General features: G+C 50.7%; 1 protein-coding gene across 1 annotated transcript in view; it reads right to left on the bottom strand.

Annotated features, from left to right (window-relative positions):
• The window catches only part of SHB (SH2 domain containing adaptor protein B), a 136,309-nt gene extending 115,791 nt beyond the window's left edge, over positions 1-20,518 (bottom strand). Inside the window, 2 exon segments of the mRNA XM_007456015.1 lie at positions 19,546-20,443; positions 20,445-20,518. Coding sequence (XP_007456077.1) covers positions 19,546-20,443; positions 20,445-20,518 — 972 coding nt within the window.
• Positions 20,519-23,285: the final 2,767 nt, after the last annotated feature.

Here is a 23,285-nt window from a genome sequence, read left to right on the forward strand (position 1 = left end):
TCAGCAGGACCACAGCTGTAAACACAGCACAGACCAATAGGAACCGAGAAACAGAAGTAGGTGAAGGCAGGTAGCCCTGGCTTTTGGAGGCAGCCAGGATAGATGTCTTCCGAAGGGTCAAGGGAAAATCTCCACACCTTCTCTGGTCGTAAATAATGCCAGTAAGTTTCTTCATGCTGGCCTCTCTCCTTGCATGCAATAGCCCAATGTGCCAGTGGGAGTAAAGGAAGAGAGGGTGTGCATTGTATCTTCCGGTGCCTGGCTGCGCAGTTCCGATAAGAGGGCTGTGACCACAGACACAGACAGATGATGTCCTGATCGGGCACCAAGGGCCACCGCTGGCACTGCCGAGCCAGCTTGGTGAGCTTATATAACAAAGGGCTTGTCATCACTTCCTGTGAGCCTCATCGCCCACATTCCAACACAATGAGACGCTCTCTCTGCCCTGGCTTTGAAGTTCAACTGCTCATTCACAAGGCTGGGCAGAGCCTGGCTGGGAGGCAGAGAGCCTGCACTGGCTCACCTTCCCATTCCCCTTGCCCTTGCCATGTCATTAATTTACTTGGAAAAAATGTTCCTTTGTGATTAAATAGTGTTTGCTTTTAAAAACTGAAAAATATCCAACCTTGCAGTGACAACCACTATCCACATTTGGGTCTACTTCTGGCCTTTTTTCTACCTGTGTAGGTGGGAATGGGGTAGGGGGAGACTACAACTATTTGGTTTCTTATACCCTACTTTTAAAGCCTTCTGTGGTGAGCCTTTCCCCTCTTGACTCTTCTGCAGTTGAGTTACTCAACCCAGCTTTGGGTGGCCGCATTCCTTTCCACCATATACATGAACCATTTCCCACAGTTGGATATTTAAGTAATTTCCTTTTTTTTTTTTTTTTCCAAGTGCTGTAGAATACTGGTAGCTAAATCACTGTGACTCTCTCCTTAGGATAAACTCCTAACAGGGGAACCACTGGGCCAGAGAGTAGCAACTTTTCAGCTTCTCTGTGTTGTTCCCTCAGTTTCCCGTTACTCTTTCTGACCTGGAACCAAGTCTACAACATTTTTAAGGCAACCTTGATTTATAAGGTCCTTTTACAGTGGCCATATTGGCTGACCTCATGATAGGGATGAACACCCTCATTTAAAGATGGGAAAATAGGCTCAGGAAGGTCAAGTGACTTACCCAAGGTCATAGACCCTCAACTTGAACCCAGACTAAGCCTGAACGGTCAGTGCTCTCTCACTGCTCCACACTGCTGCTCTCAGGTCCCTAGGCCAGCGTCGGAGCGGGCATTCAGGAGTGTTTTAAAATCGAGTGCACGATGACCTAAAACACACACAGCTTGCTACAAATCCCTGAGACACATCCTGTGATTCTGGGTCCACCTGTCAATGTTTGTCAGTCTTGACCATCCAACCACAGACCAGTGCAGGGAAACATGCCACGGTTCTTCAGCAACAGGGCTCAAGTGGTCTTTTATTCAGCAATGGGTAAGATTCTCTTCTACCACCAAAGAACTAAGGGATAGAAAATGTCATGCCCCTAGTGGCTGCAGGGATGACAATCTAACTCACTTCTTTCTGATTTTTAGACTGTGAATACAGGATGACCTTAGATTTCACATTCAAACAAGCCTTTGAAATTCAAAAATCCAGATCTTCTAAGGAAGCCTTCCTTCTTCCTACAAGGGAAGCCCTGGTTTCCCTTTCCGAATTTTTTAAAGAAAAGTCTGGGGAACACAAGACAGCATGCACTTCTTGTTTTGTTTCAGTACCCTTTATAAATTTAAAGTTTCCTTCCCACCTATCAGCAATGTCCCAGTTAAAATGACCCTCTGACTGAATGAAGGTGTACAACTGAAATTTACTTGCAGAGTAAGAAATATTTGAGCACAGACAGAACTATAGCCTCTGAACTTGAAGGAATCCAATGTTCCAAAGTACTTGCTGGGTTGTAGAGAAATAGGTAAAACCAGAAGAAACCATCAAAAGCAAAGAAGTTATGAAATTTTCTGGAATAACCATTCCCCAAAGGATCTGACAGGTATAAAGAAAGGCATTTCTAATTTAGGAGGGAATTAAATAGTTTCCCCCCCTCCCAAAAAAATGTGCCCTCACCCTCATCCACTGATTTCTTACTTCCAAACTCCTCATTCAGGGATCTCTGTGAGCCGTCAGAAGCAATTTCTGCTTCCTCTGGAGGCTTCATGTCTAATAAGTTTAAGGACTCCTCAACACAAAGGGTTTGCCTGGATGGAGAAAAGTTCCTCAGCTTTTTCAAAACCAGGCCCACTTCTGCTCTAGTCTGAGGGTGATAAAGAACCAGAATCAAGGGTGCACACAAAAATCAGGGTGGGGCGGGACAAGAGAAGGAAGGCAAGGCCCCAGACGCACGCCTGGTTTGGGCGTCTGCACTTTGAGAACATCAGGCCCAAGGCCTGCGTGTGTGATCCAGGCCTTGGCAATGTTCTCAGCTGTCCTGTGGGTGACTCGGAAGTGATGACACCGATTCCCACCATCTTGTCACTTCACAGTCACGCCACAGATGGCCTTCAGATGGATCCCAGGCCTTGCAGAAGCCCAGCAAGGAGGAGCTGAATGACAGCTGAATTCCCCAAGCGTGTGCCCCAAGCATGTGGCAAGAGCCCCCTGAGCTGGCCTGATGGCACATTATTCCTAGATCTTTATTTACAAAGCATCTCTTCAGGAATTGGGAAGCGTGCTCTGCTGGCCAGAGGGGCCTCTGATTCAGCCATGAATGAGAGAGGAATTGGACAGGGATCCTCAGGGGACCCTTCAACTGAGCCCAGCAAACATCTTCATCAAGGCTAATGTTTCTTCCCCCCTAGGGACCCAAAGCCTTCTGAGCACTTACTGCTTCTCAGAGCTCCTCCTGTGGAGGATGTCCTCTGAAGGTCAGCATCCTAGTGGCAGCCAGAACCCCAGCACTCCCTTCTCCCTTTTGCATTCCCTTCTTCTGAAGCCTCCAGCAGCAGCTTTACTGTGGCTCCTTCAACCTGCTATCATTTGCCCGGACATCCTGGGCTGCCTCCAACTCCGCGAGGTGCTGTCAACAGATGGGAGAGCTGGACCTCAGTCTCAAGGTCAGGTGACTAGCTCTGTGGCCCCCCAGAACAAACAGTGCATGCTCTCCCACCTCCTTCACCCCACACAACTTCCCTCATAGAGCAGCTAGCTGTTCAGTGGCTCTGCCCTTTCCTGCTCCGTGTTTCTACAGAAGCAAGCAGCTGAAGTGCTGCTTGGTTCATACAAGGCCTCCTTCCACCCAACTATCCAGAAAGACCATAGGTGGAGACGTAACTCTATTTCTGACCCAGGCCCCGGGACCCCTGGTGCACCATCCGTCTGACTCTGACAGAATGTGGACAAAATCTCTCCTGGACTGGGTAACTTACAAACTACACAGAGGGCATATCTCAACTATTGATGAGAGTGATCCAGAGAATCTATCCCCTAGACAGGTACTCAGTCGATTTCCCTCCATTGCCCAATGTCATCTGAGAGCTGCCTGAGCAGTCAGTCACAGTATGGGGGCGGGGGGGACTTCCCTGGTGGTCCAGTGGTTAAAGAATCTGCCTTCCAATGCAGGGGATGCACGTTCGATCCCTGGTCAAGGAACTAAGATCTCACATGCCGCAGAGCAACTAAGCCCACGTGCCGCAACTACAGAGCCCACACGCTCTGGAGCCCGTGCGCCACAACTAGAGAAGCCCGCACGCTGCAACGAAGAGCCCGCACTGCAACGAAAGATCCCGCATGCCACAACGAAGATCCCACGTGCCGCAACTAAGACCCAATGCAGCCAAATAAATAAATATTTTAAAAAATAAAGAAAGAATGCAGACTGGGGTCAGGCCAGTCTGCATAAAGCATTTGGTGTCCCCCCAATGGGGCTCCCCACCCCCAGGCTCAGCTTAGGCCTCCCTCCCCCAACACTCTCTAACCCATCCTCTTAAGATGGAGACAGGTTTTCTTCTAAAGCCCAGATCGGACCCTGTCACTCCTGTGCTCCACCACCTTTCATTACCAGAGGGCAGACCAAACTCTGTGGCCCGTCCATTCGGGCCTTCTGTCATCTGGCCTTATTTCTCACTCTTGTATATTTTCTCTTTTGTCTTCTCACAGGCTCTCCTTCAGTCACTTCAGACCACTCGCAACGCCCCTCCCAGGATGTCCTCCTAACATCCACAGATCTCTAAATATCTAAATCCTCTGTATCCATGAAGGCCCAGCTCCCGTGCCACCTCCTCCATGAAGCCTTCCTGGTGCTACTTTGGCAGCATTATCTTGAGAAGACATATGGAGAGTGCCTGGCTCAAACCAGATGCTTTATCAACAGTAGAAAGCTATGGTCTTTAAATGGCTCTGGCCTCATGGTTTTGGAACAACCAGATGATACAGAACTGACCTCTGTCACTGTTCCCTATAGCTGTGTAGCATAGAGGTTAAGAGCAGACAGAAGCCAAATTAACTTCCTGGGCTTCACACCCCCACCTGCAGCTCTGCCCATTACTAGCTGTGTCACCTATTGACAAAGTACTTAAAAAAAAAAAACAACCCACATATGTTTGCCCTAGTTTCTCCATCTGTAAAATGGGACTCAATAGAACTTACATCCTAGGGTGTCATGAAGTTCAGTGAGTTAATATTCATAAAGCACTCAGAACAGAGTGGTGACCCAGGTAGAGTTTTTACTTCTATTCTCCCACTGCAGAGAATCATAGGTCAACCACAAACTGACTGTCAATATAAGGACAGGGATACTTTTTGAGGACAACCTCACCCAGCCAGAAAGGGAAGTCCCACTGGCTTGACTGTGGCTATAAGAAGCCCAGAGTTCGAGGCTGGGTTGAGGCCCAGGACAGACTGTGGCCAAAAGAATTCATAAAGCTCTTCCTACATGCCACTCATTGTGCTTAGCCATTCAAACAAATAACTTTATTAAATCCTCACAAAGACCCTAGGTACTGCCCCTGAACTTCATCTCCAGAGTGTTTCATCATCTGTAAAAATGGGATTCTAACAGGACCACCTCAAAGACTGGCCGTGAGGATCACACACAGAAAGTGTCCCACAGGCACGAGGCACAGAGTGAGGGCTCAGGAGACACTCTCTATTATTACTATGCCCATGTTAGGACAGATGAGCATTCCAGGCCTGGAGAAGCTAACCCCAAATTACTAAGCTTCTGAGCACCAGGTCCAGGATTTGAGCCCAGACTTCTGACCCCAAAACCAGTGCTCATTTCACATCACCACAGTGGACACCCCTAGGGTCCTGCCATGTTTGGATCAACAGCTCTGGGCACCTGTGGTGTGTAGCGTCACTGGCTACCCCCACAAAGGGCAAACACCTGGCCCGAGAATACCTGGCTCCTGACACCACGCCACTCTCAGCCAGGTAGCTTCTGCTCTGCTTGTTACCTGCTCAGCGCTGAGGTCCTGATGGCAAGATCCCACCCGCTCCCCCGGAATCTACTCCTGACTGCTGCTCTCCTGCTCTCTTTGCCCTGAGACCCCCAAAATCCACCTGGGAATCGAATCCTACGATGCTCTGCTCCCCATCTGGTCATGCTTCAGAAGGATTAACTCCTCAGGGTCAACCTCAGCCCCCAACGCAGAACCCGCTCCAGCCTGCCACTTCCTGCCCGGGAAGCTCCTGGACTGGGGGTCCATCAATGCCCTCCACACTTGTGATGCTGAAGGGTACTTGCCCTTAGCAGTTGGTGTCCTGGCTGGGAATCTGGCTCTATGGGGAAATGTTACAGCCTGCAGCTTCCCTCTGCCTTTGAAGATACGATCACACATCTGAGGGTCGTCATGTGGAAGAAGTAAGGTTAGACTGGTTCTGCTTGACCTCAGAGTCCAACGAAAACAGTAACAGAATCCACAGAGAGAAAGAGGTGAGCCAGCAGAGCTCCCATAAACACCAGGTACTCAACAAACCTGTACTAAGTTGGAGGGAACAGCAGAAAAAACTTGAAAGCTCAGCTGTGCAAACGAGTGTGTGCTCATGGGACAAATCCCCCCATCACTGGAAGTTTTCAGGCACGGATGCAGGAGGGTTAGACTGGATGATCCCTAGGCTCCCCTGGAACCCCAAACTAAGTTCCAGGACAGCAACTTTCAGCATGGGCTGCATATCAGAATCACATGGGGACCTTCCAAAAGTACTGATACTCAGGCTCTATCCCCAGAAACCATGGTGTAATTAGTGTGAGGTGGAGCCCAGGCAACTAAAAATTTTGAAAAATGCTCTCCTGGTGATTTGTGCTGCCAGGGCTGGTCTAGGTAGGGTTCATTGACATGCTGTGACACACAACATAGTGAATTAGGCAGACACCCTCAGCCTCTTAGACCCATAAAAATGTTTATCCGTGTTCATGCAGAAAATTCTGCATCTTTTTTTCCTTGATTTATTCACTGTGAACACTCCTGGTCTTAATCTGTTCCAACAACACCAATTCATTAATGTCACAAACCCCACAGCAGACACTGCAGAATGGATTATCCCGACGCTGGCCTGAGCCAGGAAAAGAAGAACGTGCAACAGAGCCTCAGGAAGGGTCTCTCACTAATTGAAGACATAGGACACCTGGGTTCAGGGGACAGAAAAGGTCGGCGGGTGGGGGAAGAACTCTGTGAATTCATGTCACTTGCATTGGACTTTGGTGGGTGTGAAAAAAATTTAAATGACCAAAATAATATAGTCCCCACATACCACACCTTCAAGTCCTCTCCATCCTTCCAGTCTGAGCTCTGCTACCCATGGTCTACTACAGTGCTGCCCGTGCCCACCTCAGGTTCGAATGCTTCTTGTTACTCAGAGTCATTACCTGCCTCTGTATCCTGGCACTGAACACTTTCTGCCTTGCAGCAGAGATATTCCTGGGCCTTTCCAATATCCCCTCCTGGGCTCTGAGTTAGGGTGCCGGGGCTTACTTATTGCTGATGGTCTGCACGACTCAGCCCAGTGCTGGAACATGGTGGGTATCTAAAACATGTTTGCTGCATGGATGACTGAATGCTGCACCCCTCTCTCCACAAAAGTCACCATACGAAAGCTGAAATGGACCCACCCAGATAAGGCTACATAGGCAGGGCGAACAGTAAGTGGTTACACTGAATATACCTGGACAGCCGGCCCCCTGGTCCTGGAGCGGGAAGCTGACTCCAGTAGAGGTGAGGCGAAGCTTTCCTGGCCTCACCCCACCCACCGTGTTAGGTATGGCATCCAAAGATGAAGTGCTAATACCCAGTTACTTTCCTCAGGTGTCAGGAGTTGAATGTATAATAAGTGCATGGGTATCTGCAGACGGAAGGTGTCATTTTATAAAGACAAGGTGAAATCATCATTATCATAATAGCTAATGAGAATTTAACACAGTCAGGGCAAGATGGAGTCAAAATATTGAAGTCTAAAAAGGCACCTGAAGAAATACAGACAGCTCACAGAGCAAGCAAGGAGGAGAGGATGTCCAGACACAGACTCTGGTCACTCGGGAAAATAACGTTAAAACCCTACCTCATACCCTGAAATCAAACTCCAGATTAAAATGTCAACGTTAAAAAAGAAAGAGGGACTTCCCTGGTGATCCAGTGGTTAAGAATCTGCCTTCCAATGCAGGGGACGAGGGTTCGATCCCTGCTCGGGAAACTAAGATCCCACAGGACACAGAGCAACTAAGCCCACACACTGCAACTAGAGAAACCCGCGCAGTGCAACAAAAAAGCCTGCGTGCTGCAACGAACGATCCCATGTGCCACAACTAAGACCTGACACAGCCAAAGAAAGAAAGAAAGAAACCATCAAAGTATTAGAAGAAAATACATTGGGGTACAGAAAACTTTTCTAAGCAGCACACTCAAAACTCAAGAGAAACATCTACTGATTCAGCAACAGAAAACCATTCAGTGTAAACAACAAAAGCAACCACCAGATACAGAGCCGAAAGGCAAATTACAAACTTGTAAAAAAAAATACCCTGCAACCCAAACGGCAGGCGAGGGGCTGCCATCCTTAATCCACAAAGAGCTCTTACGAATCAATAAAAAGATAAACCCTATGGCAGAAAGGATGGACAGATAGAAGTACACAATTTCGGAAAAGAGACACAAGCAGTCAACAAACATATGCACCAGTAACCTAAGAAACTGCAAATTAAACTAAATTGCATTAGAGTAAAGCAGGTGAAAACTTGTAAGGTCTTTCTAGGATTTGAAAGAATGTATCAAAATTATTATCTTCCTACCCAACAATTCTCCTCTGGGAATCAATCCCAGATAAATAATCACAGACTTATTTATGCAAAGAATTAAGTTACAAAGATGTTCATTATAGCACTGTTAAATTAGTGAAAACCGGGAGAGCCTAAATAAGCAAACAGAATACTATACAGACATTAAATTACTGTTGTTGAATGTTTAAGACAATGTAGACATCTTTCCATGTCTTTAAGCAAAAAGAACACAAATAGATACACACAATATTAATTTTTGTGAAGGGAAATATATATATACACAGACACACACACACATATATATATGCACTGAAAAAAAGGCTAGATGGAAAAACAGTGAAATGTTAACAGTGGTTTCTCTGAATTGTAGAATTAAAGTTGGTTTCTATTTTAGTTTTGCTTATCAGCATTTTCTATACCAAACCTGTCTTAGTTTTGTTGAAGGGGGAAGAAAAAAGTTAACACGGAGATAAACATTGAAATATATCAAAAAATCCAAGCTTGCTGTTCTGAGGAACGGCCTTAGAACACGGCCAACTCGCATCTGCCCCACATGGGAGAGCAGGTAGGGGCTGAGTCATTCCGCGAATGCCACGCGGGCCCCAAATCACATGCATGGCTTTGGAATGCACCGGGAGGATTACGAGGCTGTCTGGCTTTCTGGGAGTGCACGCCCCACAAAACAGTGAAGCTTCACTGTGAAGAATTTTCTGGTCATTTTCATTTTTAGAGTTTAGCTGTGGCCTGTAGAAACCAGGAAAGTTCCTTTCTTCCCCCTTCTGTTTGCCTCCTCCTCGTAGCCCACCTACTGGTGAGCCCCAGATGAGAAAGGACATTCGCAACAATCACAAGCGCTCCGTAGTGAAATGCTCTGCTTAGCAAAACAGGCAGGTTCTAGCCTCCTCTTCACCCTGCTCTGGTGCCCAGCTGAGGCACACAACACAGCAGGTGGCCTACCAATTTGGAGAATTGGGGCAATTTTCGACCAGTGGCAGGTGGCCCTTCACATCCAGCTCCCTGCCTCTTTCCTCTATCACGTGCAGTTACACCAGTCAATCCCCAGGCTCTGGCCACACCTGCTTGCGCCCAGCAGGGGTCCCTTTCCAATCTCAGTCATTGTCGACAGGACCCCTTCTGTCTGGGATGCCCCATGTGCACCTGCCTCTGGACCCACCTCCCAGATGACTTCCTCTTCCTGGTGGTTTCCCCCAGCCCCAGACAGAGGCCACCCATGCCTTCTCTGGGTTCTCAGAGCGTGTTTGGCTCTGAAGTCCCAGAATCAGTTGCTGGATCAACTCCACTGGCTGGACTGTGACTGCACTTCCACGGTCCTCCCATCTCAGCTAATGAAAATTCACCCTCCCGGCTGCTCAAGCTAAAACCTGGAGTCATCTGTGACTCTCCTCACCCCTCACATCTCACATTTCATCTGGCAGGAAATCCTGCAGCTCTACCTTCAGGACATGTCCTGAATCTGGTCTCCTCTCATCACCTAGCACTAGCACCCCAGTTCCTGTGGCTGAAGGTCCTCCCAGCTGGCCTCCTGGCTGGTCCCCTCCAGTCTATTCTCCAGTAGGCAGCCAGAGTGATCCTTTCAAAACCCAAAAGCCAGATGACGTCATTCCTCTGCTCAGAACCTCCACTGACTTCCCATCTCACCCAGAGATAAAGTGAGAGAGGCCCGAAACACTCAGCCTCCCTGTCCCACCTCTCAGAACTCGTCTCCCCACTTCCTCTCCACCTGCTCCACTCAGTCATGCCAATCTCCCTGAAGCAGCCAGGCATGCTCCTGCCTTGGACTTTTGCCCTGACTGTTCCCTCTGCCTGGAATGCACTTCTCTCCGAGAGCCCTGTGAATCACACCATCACACCCTTCAGCAAAGTCCTCTGAGCACCCATCTGAAACAGCACCCCACCCCAAACTGAGGCCCACCCCAGCTTTACTTTTCTCTACACTCTACCCGACATACTTTATTTGCTTGAATCCTCTCACGAGAGGGCAAACTCAGGGTAGCATGAATTTTTATGTTTTGTCCACGGTTGTATCCCCAGCATCTAAATAGAATACCCAGCATGTAGCCCATTCTCAACAATGTGTGTTTAATGAATGAATGAGGAGAAAGGACTTGGTATGGGCTCTCATGGCCCAGCTGAGGACTCGGAGTCCAGCCTGTAAGTGAAGGCCCCAGCAGTGGACCAGCCCCGCCCCAGCCCACCCACCTATCAAGTCATTTCTCCCCTCCCCGGCCTTGGGAAGCCCCTTTCTGACCATTATTCTTAAGTTCTGCTTGGAAAACTCAGGGCCTGAGTCATTCCCCAGGGCCCTGACTAATTCTCTCTCCATCCCTTGGACCCACCTCCAAGATCCTTCCTCTACAGCATAATGGGAAATCCAGAGAGAGCTCGCCTTGGAGAAGATGGAAAGGAACTGAATGATTTAGAGGAAAATTCAGTTCTTCCTGGCTCATCAATTGAGAAAGTGCAAACTCTCAGGAAGCCAGTGCCTCCGAAAGTGAAACATTAATAGAAATATTACTGGAAAATACCAAACAGGAAGATAAGGAAAATTCCATTGTGGAAGCAAGGTCCTCTGTCGATGCTCCTTAATGATCTCAGTAACTCCTTTCAGCATCAAAACACGGTAAGAACCGGAAATCAATCAGGCTGTCACCCTTCCTGTGGACTGGAGCTTTGGCCAAACCACCTCCACACCACCCCGGCACAAAGGGCACTGGGCTCAGAAAACAAGGTCAACAGCCTGGCCACTGGCTCGGCCAGTTCCTGCTGGGAGGCAGGGTGGGCTCCATGCCTCCCTAGACCCTCAGTTTTTCCATCTGTAAAATGGGTGTTACAGCACCTTCCTCACAGAGTGACTCTTAGAGTCAAATTAATTATGGGTGTGAAAGTATCTTTTAAGCTGTGGAATACTCAGCCAAATGTAGGAGTTTGGGTAGGTCCTACAATGCTAACAGAGGGGAGTTTTATAAGAGTTTAAATCTAGCCACAAATAAGGCAGAGAAAATTCAGGTATGAGACTGTGCAGCCTGAGGTGATATGGCACAATGATTCAAAACAAAGACCCTAAATCCAGCTTCAAATCTCATCTCTGCCACTTACTGGCAGGGTGACCTTAGACAAGTTACTTAACCTCTCTGCCTCATGCTCTCATATGTAAAATGGGAATGAGAGTAGCATCTACCTCAAGGGACTTTGGTGAGCAGTTAAGTGTTAGCACATGTAGAGCACAAAGAACAATGTCTGCCTTAGAGTATATGCAATGGAAGTACTGGCTAATACTGCTATTGTGGAAAGCTCCTTCAATTCAAGTGACTGCTCTTTCTTGACTCAAATGTCTCCTCCTCCAAGAAGCCTTCCCTGCTTCCCTCAGCTGAAATGAACCTCCTCTTGACCCTGCTTCTCCTTCAGCTCCACGGAATCAAGGCTCTGCCCAGAATAGCTTCTGTGCCAGGATGGCTCTCAGCTCACCCACACTACTTTGTTTATAGACAAATTCTGCCCACACCACTTTGTTTATAGACAAATTCTGCCATACAAAGCTGTGTTCTAACCTTGGTTCCTGTGTCCTCACCAGAAAATAAGCTCCTTACAGGTAGGCACTACCCAACCCCTGGTTCATCCCTGTATCCACACAGCTCCTGACAGTGGCCTGCATATGGCAATTTCTCAGTCAACACAAGCCAAACAAGTTACAAGTCAGTGTGGCAGACACCACCAGCAGCCTGTCTCCACCCTGCAGGAACAGCCCCCCCTCAGAAAGCTGACGGAGGTGCTGCCATCAGCCAGCCAGCAACCCAGCTCTCTGCTTCAAAGCCACAAATCCCAATTTACTTTCTAGGGCCCAGCCTGACCTACCCCTTCGCCACAGGCCACTACCACTTGGCTCTCTCAGCACAAGATGAGAAAGTCAGCTCCAAGTGAAACTGCCCAGGGAAACACTTGACCACAGGCAGGTTCAGCTTTGCTTAAATGGCCAAAGGAAAACACACTTGTCTCAGATTTGCCTTTTAACACCTATTTTACAGGTCAGAAATGCTTTGGGGGAGAGGACAAGGTCAAGTCTTGGGGGTTCAGTCTGGGGAAATCAGTCATGTTCTGAGGTTGTCAGATTAGAAGACTGTCATCTGATCTCCTTCAAGGAAACTTAGGTTCCTTGTTGACAAGGGCCAAGATACCAGTTTTTTTTTTTTTCTTAAAAGAGCACACACAGCCTCGCCAGTCCTTGAATGAGAAGACATAACAGTTACAAGACACACATCTTGTGATCTTGTGCAGCTGTCCCTTGGGAAGTGGCAACTCTGTGTGCAAAATTTCTCTATGAAATAACTCAAGTGCTGCATTAACATCTCATTTATGGAACTCAGAGGGAGATGAGGGAGGGAGAGAGAAAAGCCAGCTCTGGGGAGCCTTTGGGGACCACCAAAGCCCAGACTGAAAGGGATGGGGGAGGGGGTGCAAGAAGAGGAGCATTAAGTGAAGGGGAGCAGGAGACATACAACACACATTTCAGTAAATATCAGAGTCTTGGGACTTCCCTGGTTGACGCAGTGGTTGAGAATCCGCCTGCCAATTCAGGGGACACGGGTTTGATCCCTGGTCTGGGAAGATCCCACATGCCGCAGAGCAACTAAGACCGTGCACCACAACTACTGATCCTGCACTCTAGAGCCCGCGAGCCACAACTACTGAGCCCACGTACCAAAACTACTGAAGCCCATGTGCTCTAGGGTCTGCATGCTGCAACTACTGAAGCCCGCACGCCTAGAGCCCATGCTCTGCAACAAGAGAAACCACCACAATGAGAAGCCCGCGCACCGCAATGAAGAGTAGCCCCTGCTCGCTGCAAATAGAGAAAGCCAGTGCGCAGCAATGAAGACCCAACGCAGCCAAATAAATAAATAAAAAATCAGGGGCTTCCCTGGTGGCACAGTGGTTGAGAGTCCGCCTGCCGCTGCAGGGGACGCAGGTTCATGCCCCGGTCCGGGAGGATCCCATGTGCCGCAAAGCGGCTGGGCCCGTGAGCCGTGGCCGCTGAGCCTGCGTGTCCGGAGCCTGTGCTCCACAGCGGGAGAGGCCACAACAGTGAGAGGCTCGCGCACCGCAAAAAAAAAAAAAGAGAGAGAGATTAAAAAATCAGAGTCTTACTATCTCCATCTAAATCATTGAAAGGAGAGGAACAAATTGATAAAAAGCATATAGGCTTTGAATTCAGACTGAATAGGTATAAACTGGGCCCCATCACTTGGTAGCTGTGTGACATTAGGCAAGTTATTACCTCTAAGTCTCAGTTTCTTTAACTGTAAAATGGGGGCAATACTATCCATGGTAGAGGAATAGCACTAAAGGCCCCAATTGCACTAATAATGACCTGCCTGTATCCCTGTCCTCTGCCATGGGACTTCGCAGCTCCTCCTCTCTCCCCGAATCCCGGCTGGCCTTATGACTTGCTTTGGTCAACAGAATGCAGCAGAAGGGACAGTAGGGACAGTAGGCCAGTTTCTTACCTCAAGAAACTGTATGGGCTTCTGTAATTTCTTGGAACCCTGCCACCATCATATGAACAAGGCTAACTTGCTGGAAGATGAGAGACCACATGGAACAGAGCTTACTCGATATAGCCAAGGCCATCCTAAACCAGGCATCCCCATACATGTAAGAGAGCCCGGCTAGGACTGGCAGGGCAGCACATACACTCCACACTGACCTTAGATGCCTGAGTGAGCCCAGCTGAGGCCAGAAAAACTACTCAGCTGACGTGTGGGTTCATGGTCAATTATAAAGGCTTATCATTTAAAGCAGGGGTTGGAAACTACAGACCACAGGCCAGCTTCCCGTTTTTGTAAATAAAGACTGGATACAGCTACACCCTTTTAATTTATATATTGTCTAAGTCTGCTTTCAAGCTACAATGGCAGAATAGTTGAATAGTTGTGATGGGGGCTGTCTGGCCTGCAAGCTAAAATTATTTACTAACTGGCTCTTTAAGAAACTTTGCTAACCTCTGGTTTAAAACCAGAGTTTGGCGTGATTGGTTATGCAGCAATAGCTAACTGATACAGTACATAAACCCCTTCTCCGGTGATTGTGAGGATTCAAGGACCAATTAAGCGGTTAGCCTGAAGCCTGGAGAACATACTTCTCTTCTGAGGAATCAATGGGAAAAACTGGGTTTGATATGTAGCGTTTTTCTCACACTACTTTCAAGGGACAGGACTTCAAAGGAGAAAGTGTTCCAAGCCAAACCACAGCCACCAAGCTTGGCTCTTACCTTTCCAATCAATTACGTTCTCAGAACTGGAGAATGTGGCTGTTAACCAAATAGAAATGACTGACAGCTCATGCTTGACCCTGGCTTCAATCAAGCTATACATCAATGATTTGAAGTGAAAAGGACTGAAAGACAAGTCACAACTCCCCACAAAGACAGTGAGACACTCTCTTCCTGTTGTGGCTCCAACCTCCTGCCACACCCACCCTTCAGAGCCTCCAACCATTCTCTTGGCACAAGCCTCTGCATGGAGAAGCTCAAATGCTGCCACCCCCTGAAAGCCCTCCTTGAATTCACAGACAGAGTTGAGGCCCTCCCAGCCCTTTGCACACCCTTCTGTTCTGGCATGCCACATGTTGCGACACTGCCTCATTACCCGTCTCTGTCTCCCAGACTAGATCTTGAAAAGCTCGTGTTCAACTACAAACTGAAAAGCTTCCCTCTTGGAAAGCTGGCCACCACTTATTCTCTCTGAATTGCCCCCTGCTTAGCACGCTGCTCAGAAACTGTTTGCTGAGTGTTTAAAAAAAAAAAAAGTTGAACATGATATTATTTATTCCTTAGGAAACATGTTATTTAACTCAACTCTGTGGATGCTGACAAAATATAAATTGTTGGTACACATCAGCATGTATTTAAAACTTGGGGAACTGATGTCATGGTGCATCTTGACTTTCTCAGTTGCAGTGGAAACATTTACTTAATTTTGATAAGAGAAACAAGACTTCAGCAGAAAATACAACTGGATGAGCCCTGTTTGGCTGCACAAAAGGAGACCTACCAAGTTACTGGCCTCTTTGTCATCATTATTTTTTTATAAAGACAACCTAAAGGAATAATATTTCCACCTACTAAAGTTTCGTTTTTCTCTTCCCAGGAGTTCAGGCCCTCACAGGCGTCTCACTCGGACTGTATTGTAATTGCCTCCTAACTCCAAACCCATTTCCCCCAGACTGTGGCAGCTGTCTGTAACCTGGGATCCTCCTCAACTATGGCTCTGAGTCTATCCTTTTCCTGACTCAACAGTCTTCAAGGATTCCCCTGTGGGGTCTAAACTCAGGACCCCATGTATCTCACATTGTCACCTCTCATTCCCCAAGTGAGGCCCACTGCAAGAAAGCTCTAGTTTCTAAGAACACCCTGCACATTAAGGTTTCATACATATATTTGCACACACATACGCCCACACACATACATATATGGACACACGTATGCATGTACACTCACAGCACAGGCACCTAAGTGCTCCCACAGGCTGCAGTCAGCCTTCTCCCCAGCTCAAAGCTGCCTCCTAGGTGAAGACCTCACTAAATTCCCCAAGACAAAAACACTGGGAAACAAATGATGAAAAGACAATGTGTGTAGATACCCTCCGGAGGCTTAGGCCAAAGATTACTGCCAAGTCTTTTGCAGCCTTTATTCCCTTCCTCCTAGCTCACCCTTGTACCGAGAGATCTCTGAGCACAAAAGTAAGTGCAGGGAAAAGCTGTTTAAGCTGAAAACACAGTCTGTTACAGATGATTCTAAAAGGGAAAATGCCCCAAACTGGAGGCTGGCTGAGTGGGGCATATGTGACCAGGTGTGTGTGTGCCCTGGGACTTACCTGGGAGAATAGAAGGATGCCCAAGTATGTGTCAGAAGGAAGCACAGGTAACTAAGGGAAGCAGGAGAAGGGCCCCCCAAAGATAAAGCTGGTTGGGAGGTGGCAATGGAGGCCCTGAAAGGAGGATCTGTGGACCAATAGCTCCTACTCCCATGCCATAGCAACCCTCAACACAGGCCAATGTTAAAAACACAGGGCCTGGCACGCAGGCGGCATTCAGCAGCCCTAGGGGTCCTTGTCCTAACTCCTAACAACAGAAAAAAGGAAGCTGGGTCTGAGATTAAGTGGGCTAGAGTAGGTTTTCCTGGATCTGTGGGTGAGGGGCAGAAGGCGGGCTCTGGGGTGTTCAGGGCTGGATCTGCAGTATGCCTGACCTTCCAAAAGCTATCTGGCTGGAAATAATGTGAAAACCAGGCTGCCTCCTGGCTGCCTGGCCAGGAATGGGGGGTGGGTGTTAGCCCCGGATTAGGAGGCAGTCCCACACAGAGGGCAGAGATGAGGACATCCAGAGTCTGCATCCCAAAGCAGCTCTGACCAGAAGACCCAGAGGGAGGGTTAAGAAGCCACTGTTTCATTAGTGTTCTCTACGTGTGGTCCCAGGATCAGCAGCAAAAGATCACCTGAGAATTTGTTAGAAATGCACATTCTCAGGCCCCACACCAGGTGTGGTGACTCAGGCACTTCAGGCGATGGGTCCCACAATCTGTGTTTTAACCAGTCCTCCGGGTGCCAGTTTGAGAACCACTGCATACTATGACCCTTCTGGGCTCCTTCCCCTCCTACTCGTTAGAAAGAACATCTGGTAGCCACAATCCCTCCAACTCCAAGGATCACAACAACTTCTTAAAAGACCAAAGGGCTCAAAGTCACAACCTAGTATGTGAAAATACAGCCCAGAGAGATCTTTTTTTTTTTTTTTTTTTTTTTTTTTTTTTTTTTTTAACTGTGTTGGGTCTTCGTTGCTGTGCACAGGCTTTCTCTAGTTGCAGTGAGCAGAGCACAGGCTCTAGGCATGCAGGCTTCAGTAGTTGCAGCAGGTGGGCTCAGTAGTTGTGGCTCATGGGCTCTAGACCACAGGTTCAGTAGTTGTGGCACACAGGCTCAGTTGCTCCTCGGCATGGGGAAATCTTCCTGGACCAGGGTTCAAACCCATGTCCCCTGCATTGGCAGGTGGATTCTTAACCACTGTGCCACCAGAGAAGTCCCCAGAGAGATCTTTTTTAAAAACCACATTTGCTCACATCATTTAGCAGCTAAACCCCCTCACTGGCCCTCACTGTGCTTAGCTTTCAAGGTCCTCCCTCACCCGGGCCCTCCTGCCCCTCTGGGGTCCTGCCCAACTCTAACCTCTGAATTCTGGCCACAGGACCTTTACCTGCAGTCCCCTACAGCACCAGGCTCTCTTCTGCAGCCAACCATAATAATGGTCCTCCCTGACCACGTCCCATCACGGCACTTATCATGCACACTGCGGCCTGGGCCACAGTATTCACTAGACCCTGCTCTAGTACCCAGCAAGGGAGAGCACAGAGAAGACCTGTAAGAAATACAAACAAGCCAAGTCTTCAACACACTTGACACTCCAGCTATAAAACTTATTATTCCTCAGTATTTGAAAGTCTTAATTATAATTAGAAAAAACATTTACTAGAGTTTTGAAAACCATAAAGGAAGACTTCAGTGAGCAAGCAGAACGACAAGCAGTGGTAGAGAAAGGAGATTTGCCCACCTGGGAGGTGGTCATGGAGTAATGGGGGAAGGCACAATCTCTCTGGAGAGCTAGGGTGGGCCGTCCTTCCATCCCCAGGGACTTCAGGTTCTCCCAGGCCAGCACCTAGCCAAGCCTGGGCCACACATAAGGCAGGAGGGAGCCTCTCTGCTGTTTCCCTCATAGATCAACCACAAACCCATAATCCTGGGGGCTCTCGGAGAAACCTCCTCTGTCCCCAAGGCAGCACCTGGGTGGCCACCTGGCTTCCAGCTCTTTGTCATTTAGGTATGGCATCCTGCGTGCTTAGGAAGCCCAGAGTCCATGCTTCCAAGATGTGTCCCCAAAACTGGCTCAGAGGGAGGTGGAATCCACCAACTGCCCACGATGCCTTCAGCAGACCCAGCGGGGGGGAGGAGGGAGTACTCGGGGGACCTAGGACCTTGGGGAGAGGAAGTCAGGCAGAAAAAAATCAGGAGGGGCATCCCCTTACTCCTCCTGCCTGGAAAACAAAAAAGATCCCTTTCCAAGCACCAGCTGGCAGGTAGGAGCCTGTCTCCCTCCTGTCTGGACATCCAGTCCTAAAAGAAACTCAGACTCTATCAGTCTCCCCCAGCCCACACCTGGGCAAAAGTTTACCTTTGGGAGAACGTAGGGGGCCAGAGGAGAACAAGAGGGACAGCGGCCTGATAGCCATTGCAAGGCACTGGGCCTCAGATGTAATCAAAACACTGCCTTCCACCAGAAGTAGACAGAACAAGTATTATTTCATGGGGGAAAGGAGGGTGTCACAGGAGTGTGAAGAGGGAGGAGAGGGCCCCATCTGGCTGGAATTAACTAACCTGCTTCAAAGGTGGGGATCGAGATGGTCTGATTTGTTAGGGAGGGGGGTTGCACAAAATCGTCCCCCTCATCCCTGGGGCTGTATGGGGTGGGGGTAAGGTCAGGAAGGAAGGTGAGGTTTTGGAGGGGTGGGTCTCCTTCCAGCTGGCTGGGTAGGCAGACCCCTCCCATGCGCGGCTGGAGGAACTGACAGGTCTAAGTGGAGCGCTCTTGTAGGCCAGCTCACTGCAACTGGAAGAGCACGCTTGGGGGTTCCCGGTGCAGCTCCAGTACAAAAGGCCGCCCCATTTCGAAACCTGGCGCGGGGGGGTGGGTCAGGGCAGGGCGTTTAGAGTGATTTACATATATCCATTTCAAGACAGCCGGTCTGACTCTGCCATAGGAAATGGGTAATATCCGGCGAGTCCCTTCCCAGCTCTGGACCTCAGTTTCCCATGTATAGAATCGGGCAGGAGGAAGAGGAGGTAGACAGAAGTAAACACGCTTTTAAGTCCGTGACATCTCTGCCTCTCTGACTTTCCTCCTCGGGGGTCTGAAGGGCTAGTTAGGTGTCTCTTTCTTGGGCAAGGCTGGGCGGGGCGCTCTCGTCAGGCTACTTCCGAAAGGGGCACCTGGCTGTGGGCTCAGAGAGAGGACGTTTTGGCAGCAGCGGTGAAAGAGACTGTGTCAGGAGGCCGGCGATCGGGGGCAAAGCGCATGCAGAGGCAGAACTGGGAAGCACCGTTGAGAGGCCTGACCCCAAAGGTCCTAGCCCGAGTGGATGTAGGAACTCGAAACCAGAGCGGTGCCTCAGTTTACCCGTGCGCACAGTGGCTCTGGAACCTCGGGTGAGGCCGAGGGGCGCCTTACCTTGTCCTTCTTGCCGGCACCGCTCTCTTCCGCGACCGAGGCGCCACACCTGTTGAGCAGTTTCTTGCCTCCGCAGGCTGTCGGGCTCCAGGTGCGACCGCCTGAGCAGGAGCCCCCCGAGGGTTCTGCGGCACCGCCCGCGGCGCTCTCCACCTTAATGAGGCGGTGCTTGGGGGAGATGTAGCGCACCTCGGCTGGCGTGGCTGGCCGCCGCTCGCTGCTGCTGCGGTAGAGGTGAGGGGAGCCCGAGGACGAGGACGAGGACACGGCGGCGCCCGCGCCAGAGGAGGCACAGCAGCAGCCCGCGGCGCCCGACGCGGACGAGGCCGAGAAGGCACGCTGCCCCGCGCCTGGCTCCCCGCCGCCGCAGTAGTCCAGGCGGCACATGGCGCGCAGTTTGCGCAGAGACGAGCCGGGCCCGTTGTAGGGGTCCTCAAAGTCGCGCTCTTTCTGTGCGCGGTAGGCGCGGATAAGGTCGCTAGTGCTGCCGCTGTCGTCGGGCAGCGATCCCGACGAGACCGAGAAGCAGGAGGCGGCGGCCGTACCGCAGGACGCCGAGGTGGCCGAGGGGGCCTGCGGCACGGCCTGGGGGGTCTGCGAGGGCCGCTCGCCCCGGCGCCGCTGCTCGCGGTAGTCGGGCCGCGGCGGCTGCGGGGGGCTCTTGGTCTTGCTGTTGCCCAAGCTGAAGTACTTGTTCAGCCACTTGGCCATGGCGAGAGGCCGCCTAGGGCCGCGGCGCGGGAGCCGGGTCCGCCGCCGCGGCCATTCGGAGGGCAGTGCTGCCGCCCAGGTCCCTCGGCGCCCCCGCCCCGGCGAGGGGCGTCCGGGGCGCCCGCTCCCGACGCCAAGTTCAAGTTCTCTCCGCCGCCTCCTGCCGGCCGCTCCCGGGCTCCGGCCGCTGCAGCACCGCCCTCCGCCTCCTCCGCGCGCCTCCCAGGCTTCGGATCTCGTGCCCTTCGCGGGCACGTCTCATGGGACCCGGCCGCGGCCCCACAGATAACTAAAGGCCCGGGCGCCCCCCTCCTCGGACGCTCTGGCCGTGCGCTCCGCCACGGAGCGCGCTCCTGCCCCGTCGGAACCGCAGCCACCGCCTTGGCCCGGATTCCCGGTACTGCTGGAACTTGTCGGCGTCCTCGGCCCCCCACTTCTTCCTTCCCGAGAACGCTGTAGCGAGCTCGGCACCCGGCCGGCTAGCAAGCGGGCCGGAGAGCGAGCGAGCGAGCAAGCGACGAAGGAGGGAGGAGGCAGCCGGCGCCCGCCCGAGCCCGCGCGCCCGTGCCCGTCCCGGCGGCGCCTGCTGCTGCCGCTGTCGCCGCCTCCCGAACCGCCGCGTGTGTGACACTCGGGCCGCCAGCGCCCGCCCCGCGCTGCGGCCCCGCCCTCTCTGGGCCTGCGCGCGCCCCGCCCCCATCCCGCCCCCGCAGACCCCGTCCCGCCCACCCCCACGCTTCCTGCTGCCAGACCTCGGCCCTGGCTCCACCCCTCTTGCGCCCGGGTCCTAGGCAGAAGCAGCTCCCCTTTTCAGCACGCGCCACCTCCTGTGGCCGCCTCGGCGCCAGGCACTGGGTCTCGCCTGAGGGCGCCGGGGTCCCGCGGCGCAACAGGCCCCGCCTCGCTCGCAGTCCGCCGCCGCCTAGGGCGAGAGGTTGCCAGCCTAAGCCTGCAGCGCGCAGAGGCCAAACCCTTCCCCGGGACCCCCACTGTTGGGGACACGAGGCTTTTCTAGTTTACGGCGTGATCCGCTTGGAGGACTTGCGGTGCCGAGACCCCTTAGGGACAGGGTGTCTATTCCCTACCTAAAGGGACGAAGACTTTCAGCCCACTGTGCCAGACCTTCGGAGGAATCCTTATGCAAATGAGCGTTTTAACAATCCAGATGACGGATGCGGCCAGGATAGACGGCAGGCGTCTGGCCCCCCACCAGTTGGAGAGCCAAGCTTAAGGGGAGGTCGGAATGTTTGCTTACCTTTTCACCTCTGAGGAAGTCGTGGCTTTAGCTCTGTTCACGGCCAACCTGGCAGAGCGAGCTGTGGGAACGTTTAAAGCCTAAGATTGTAGGAGCTGGCAAGGCTCCATTTAATCCAGGGCCCTCATTTTACAGACGGAGAAACTGAGGCTCAGAAGAAGGTCACCCAGGTGGGCCTGGATGCCAGTTCCCGGTATGGTGGCGCCGAAATTGTGTCATTTCTACTAGTCTCTACTTTGCAATTTAAGGTCGTCCTCTGATTATTAAAATGCGGAAACTGAGGCCGAGTGAGGAGCACAGCTTGCTTGGTAAAGCTTTACCTGGGAGGCAGCATATGCTCTGCCGAGGAAGAGGAGCTGCCTAGAAATGAGGTAACTGCCAGTAGAGCCGGTGCTCCTTTGAATTAGGCTAATCAAGCTCCAGAATATGGCATACCCTAAGGTATGAATTGACACCTGAGAAATTCTCTAAGGATGCTAACTTATTAGGATGATAGTCCAAATCACTAATTACCTCCACTGGCAACCTGTATATTGTAGATGGGCTTTGGGGGAATCTATTTTTTCCTGTATCCCGTAGGTAAAGTGGGACCTGTTAGGTCAGGGAGCAAGGCCAGTAACTCTTTTGGCCAGAACTGGAGGTGGAGGTCAGACTTGCAGTCTGAGGCTCTTGGGCAGGGAGGGCCTCTTCCCCTGACTGAGGCCACTGTGGGGGAAGTGGCAGAACCAGGACTCCAACTTGGGTCTTACTCTGAAGCCTGTGCTCTGTCCACTCAGCCACAAACAGTGATGCAGTGGAATTGACTGCAAACTGTCCCTTCAGGATCAAGCTATTTGCTCTTCCCTTCTGGTCAGACAAGACTGTCATCCTCTATGAGCCAGTTAAATTTTACAAACCCACTATATGACGCCATAGTCACAGACATCATCAACTACACAGCCCCTTCATTGCCTGAGATCTACTTTTTTAGAATTTCACAGCAAATAATCTATGATGTGTGTGTGGGGGGGTGTCTGGGGGATGGTGAGAGGACCCAGAAGTTGACCTGAGCTAAGATGTTTATTTTGGGTGTCCCTAGACTTAACTATCTCAGATTACCCTTTAACTCATTCCTCCACTGTATAAGCACTTAATTATCCCACAAGTAAGAGAGGCTCAAGTAGAAAACCTGAAAGGCAAGGACTTTCTCCTTGCGAGCCCCACCTTTCAACCAACCACAGATCCTCTCCTGCTCCCTTCCTTCCCATCTCTGCTTCTAGGTTCAGGAAGGAGGAATGGCCAGATCCTGGCAGCAGGCCAGGACACCCTGGGCAAGAGAATCTTCTCCAGGATCTGGAAACTTGTTCCCTGCACGTGGGTTGCACATGGAAGAGTGATCTCTGCCTTTTCCAAAGGTTTAGGAAGAGAAGTTATATTTCACAACTTATATTTCCCATTTCACTTTCAGCAGGCCATGGGGTCAGACCCACTTTTCCATGTGATGCCTCTGCTGGGGTATAATTTGCAAGCCAAAATTATTGTAATGCTATAGTATTATGCCAAAAACTCCCAGAGCACTTGTGTGCTCAACCCCTACATGTTCTGTATATAATTAACCCTCCTCAGCATCCCTACGATCTCGTGTTATTCCCAGTTTACAGATGGGGTAACTGACCTAAGGTAGTATTTATTTCAAGCAGGCAAAAAAGCACATGGATATTTTCCTTTGGGAACTAATAGTGACATCTTACAAGACTCAGAGTCAGAAATAATCAGTCTGAAAGGAAACAGAAAA

The sequence above is a fragment of the Lipotes vexillifer genome, unplaced genomic scaffold, assembly GCF_000442215.2.
Source record: "Lipotes vexillifer unplaced genomic scaffold, Lipotes_vexillifer_v1.1 scaffold920, whole genome shotgun sequence".
Lineage (NCBI taxonomy): Eukaryota > Metazoa > Chordata > Mammalia > Artiodactyla > Lipotidae > Lipotes > Lipotes vexillifer.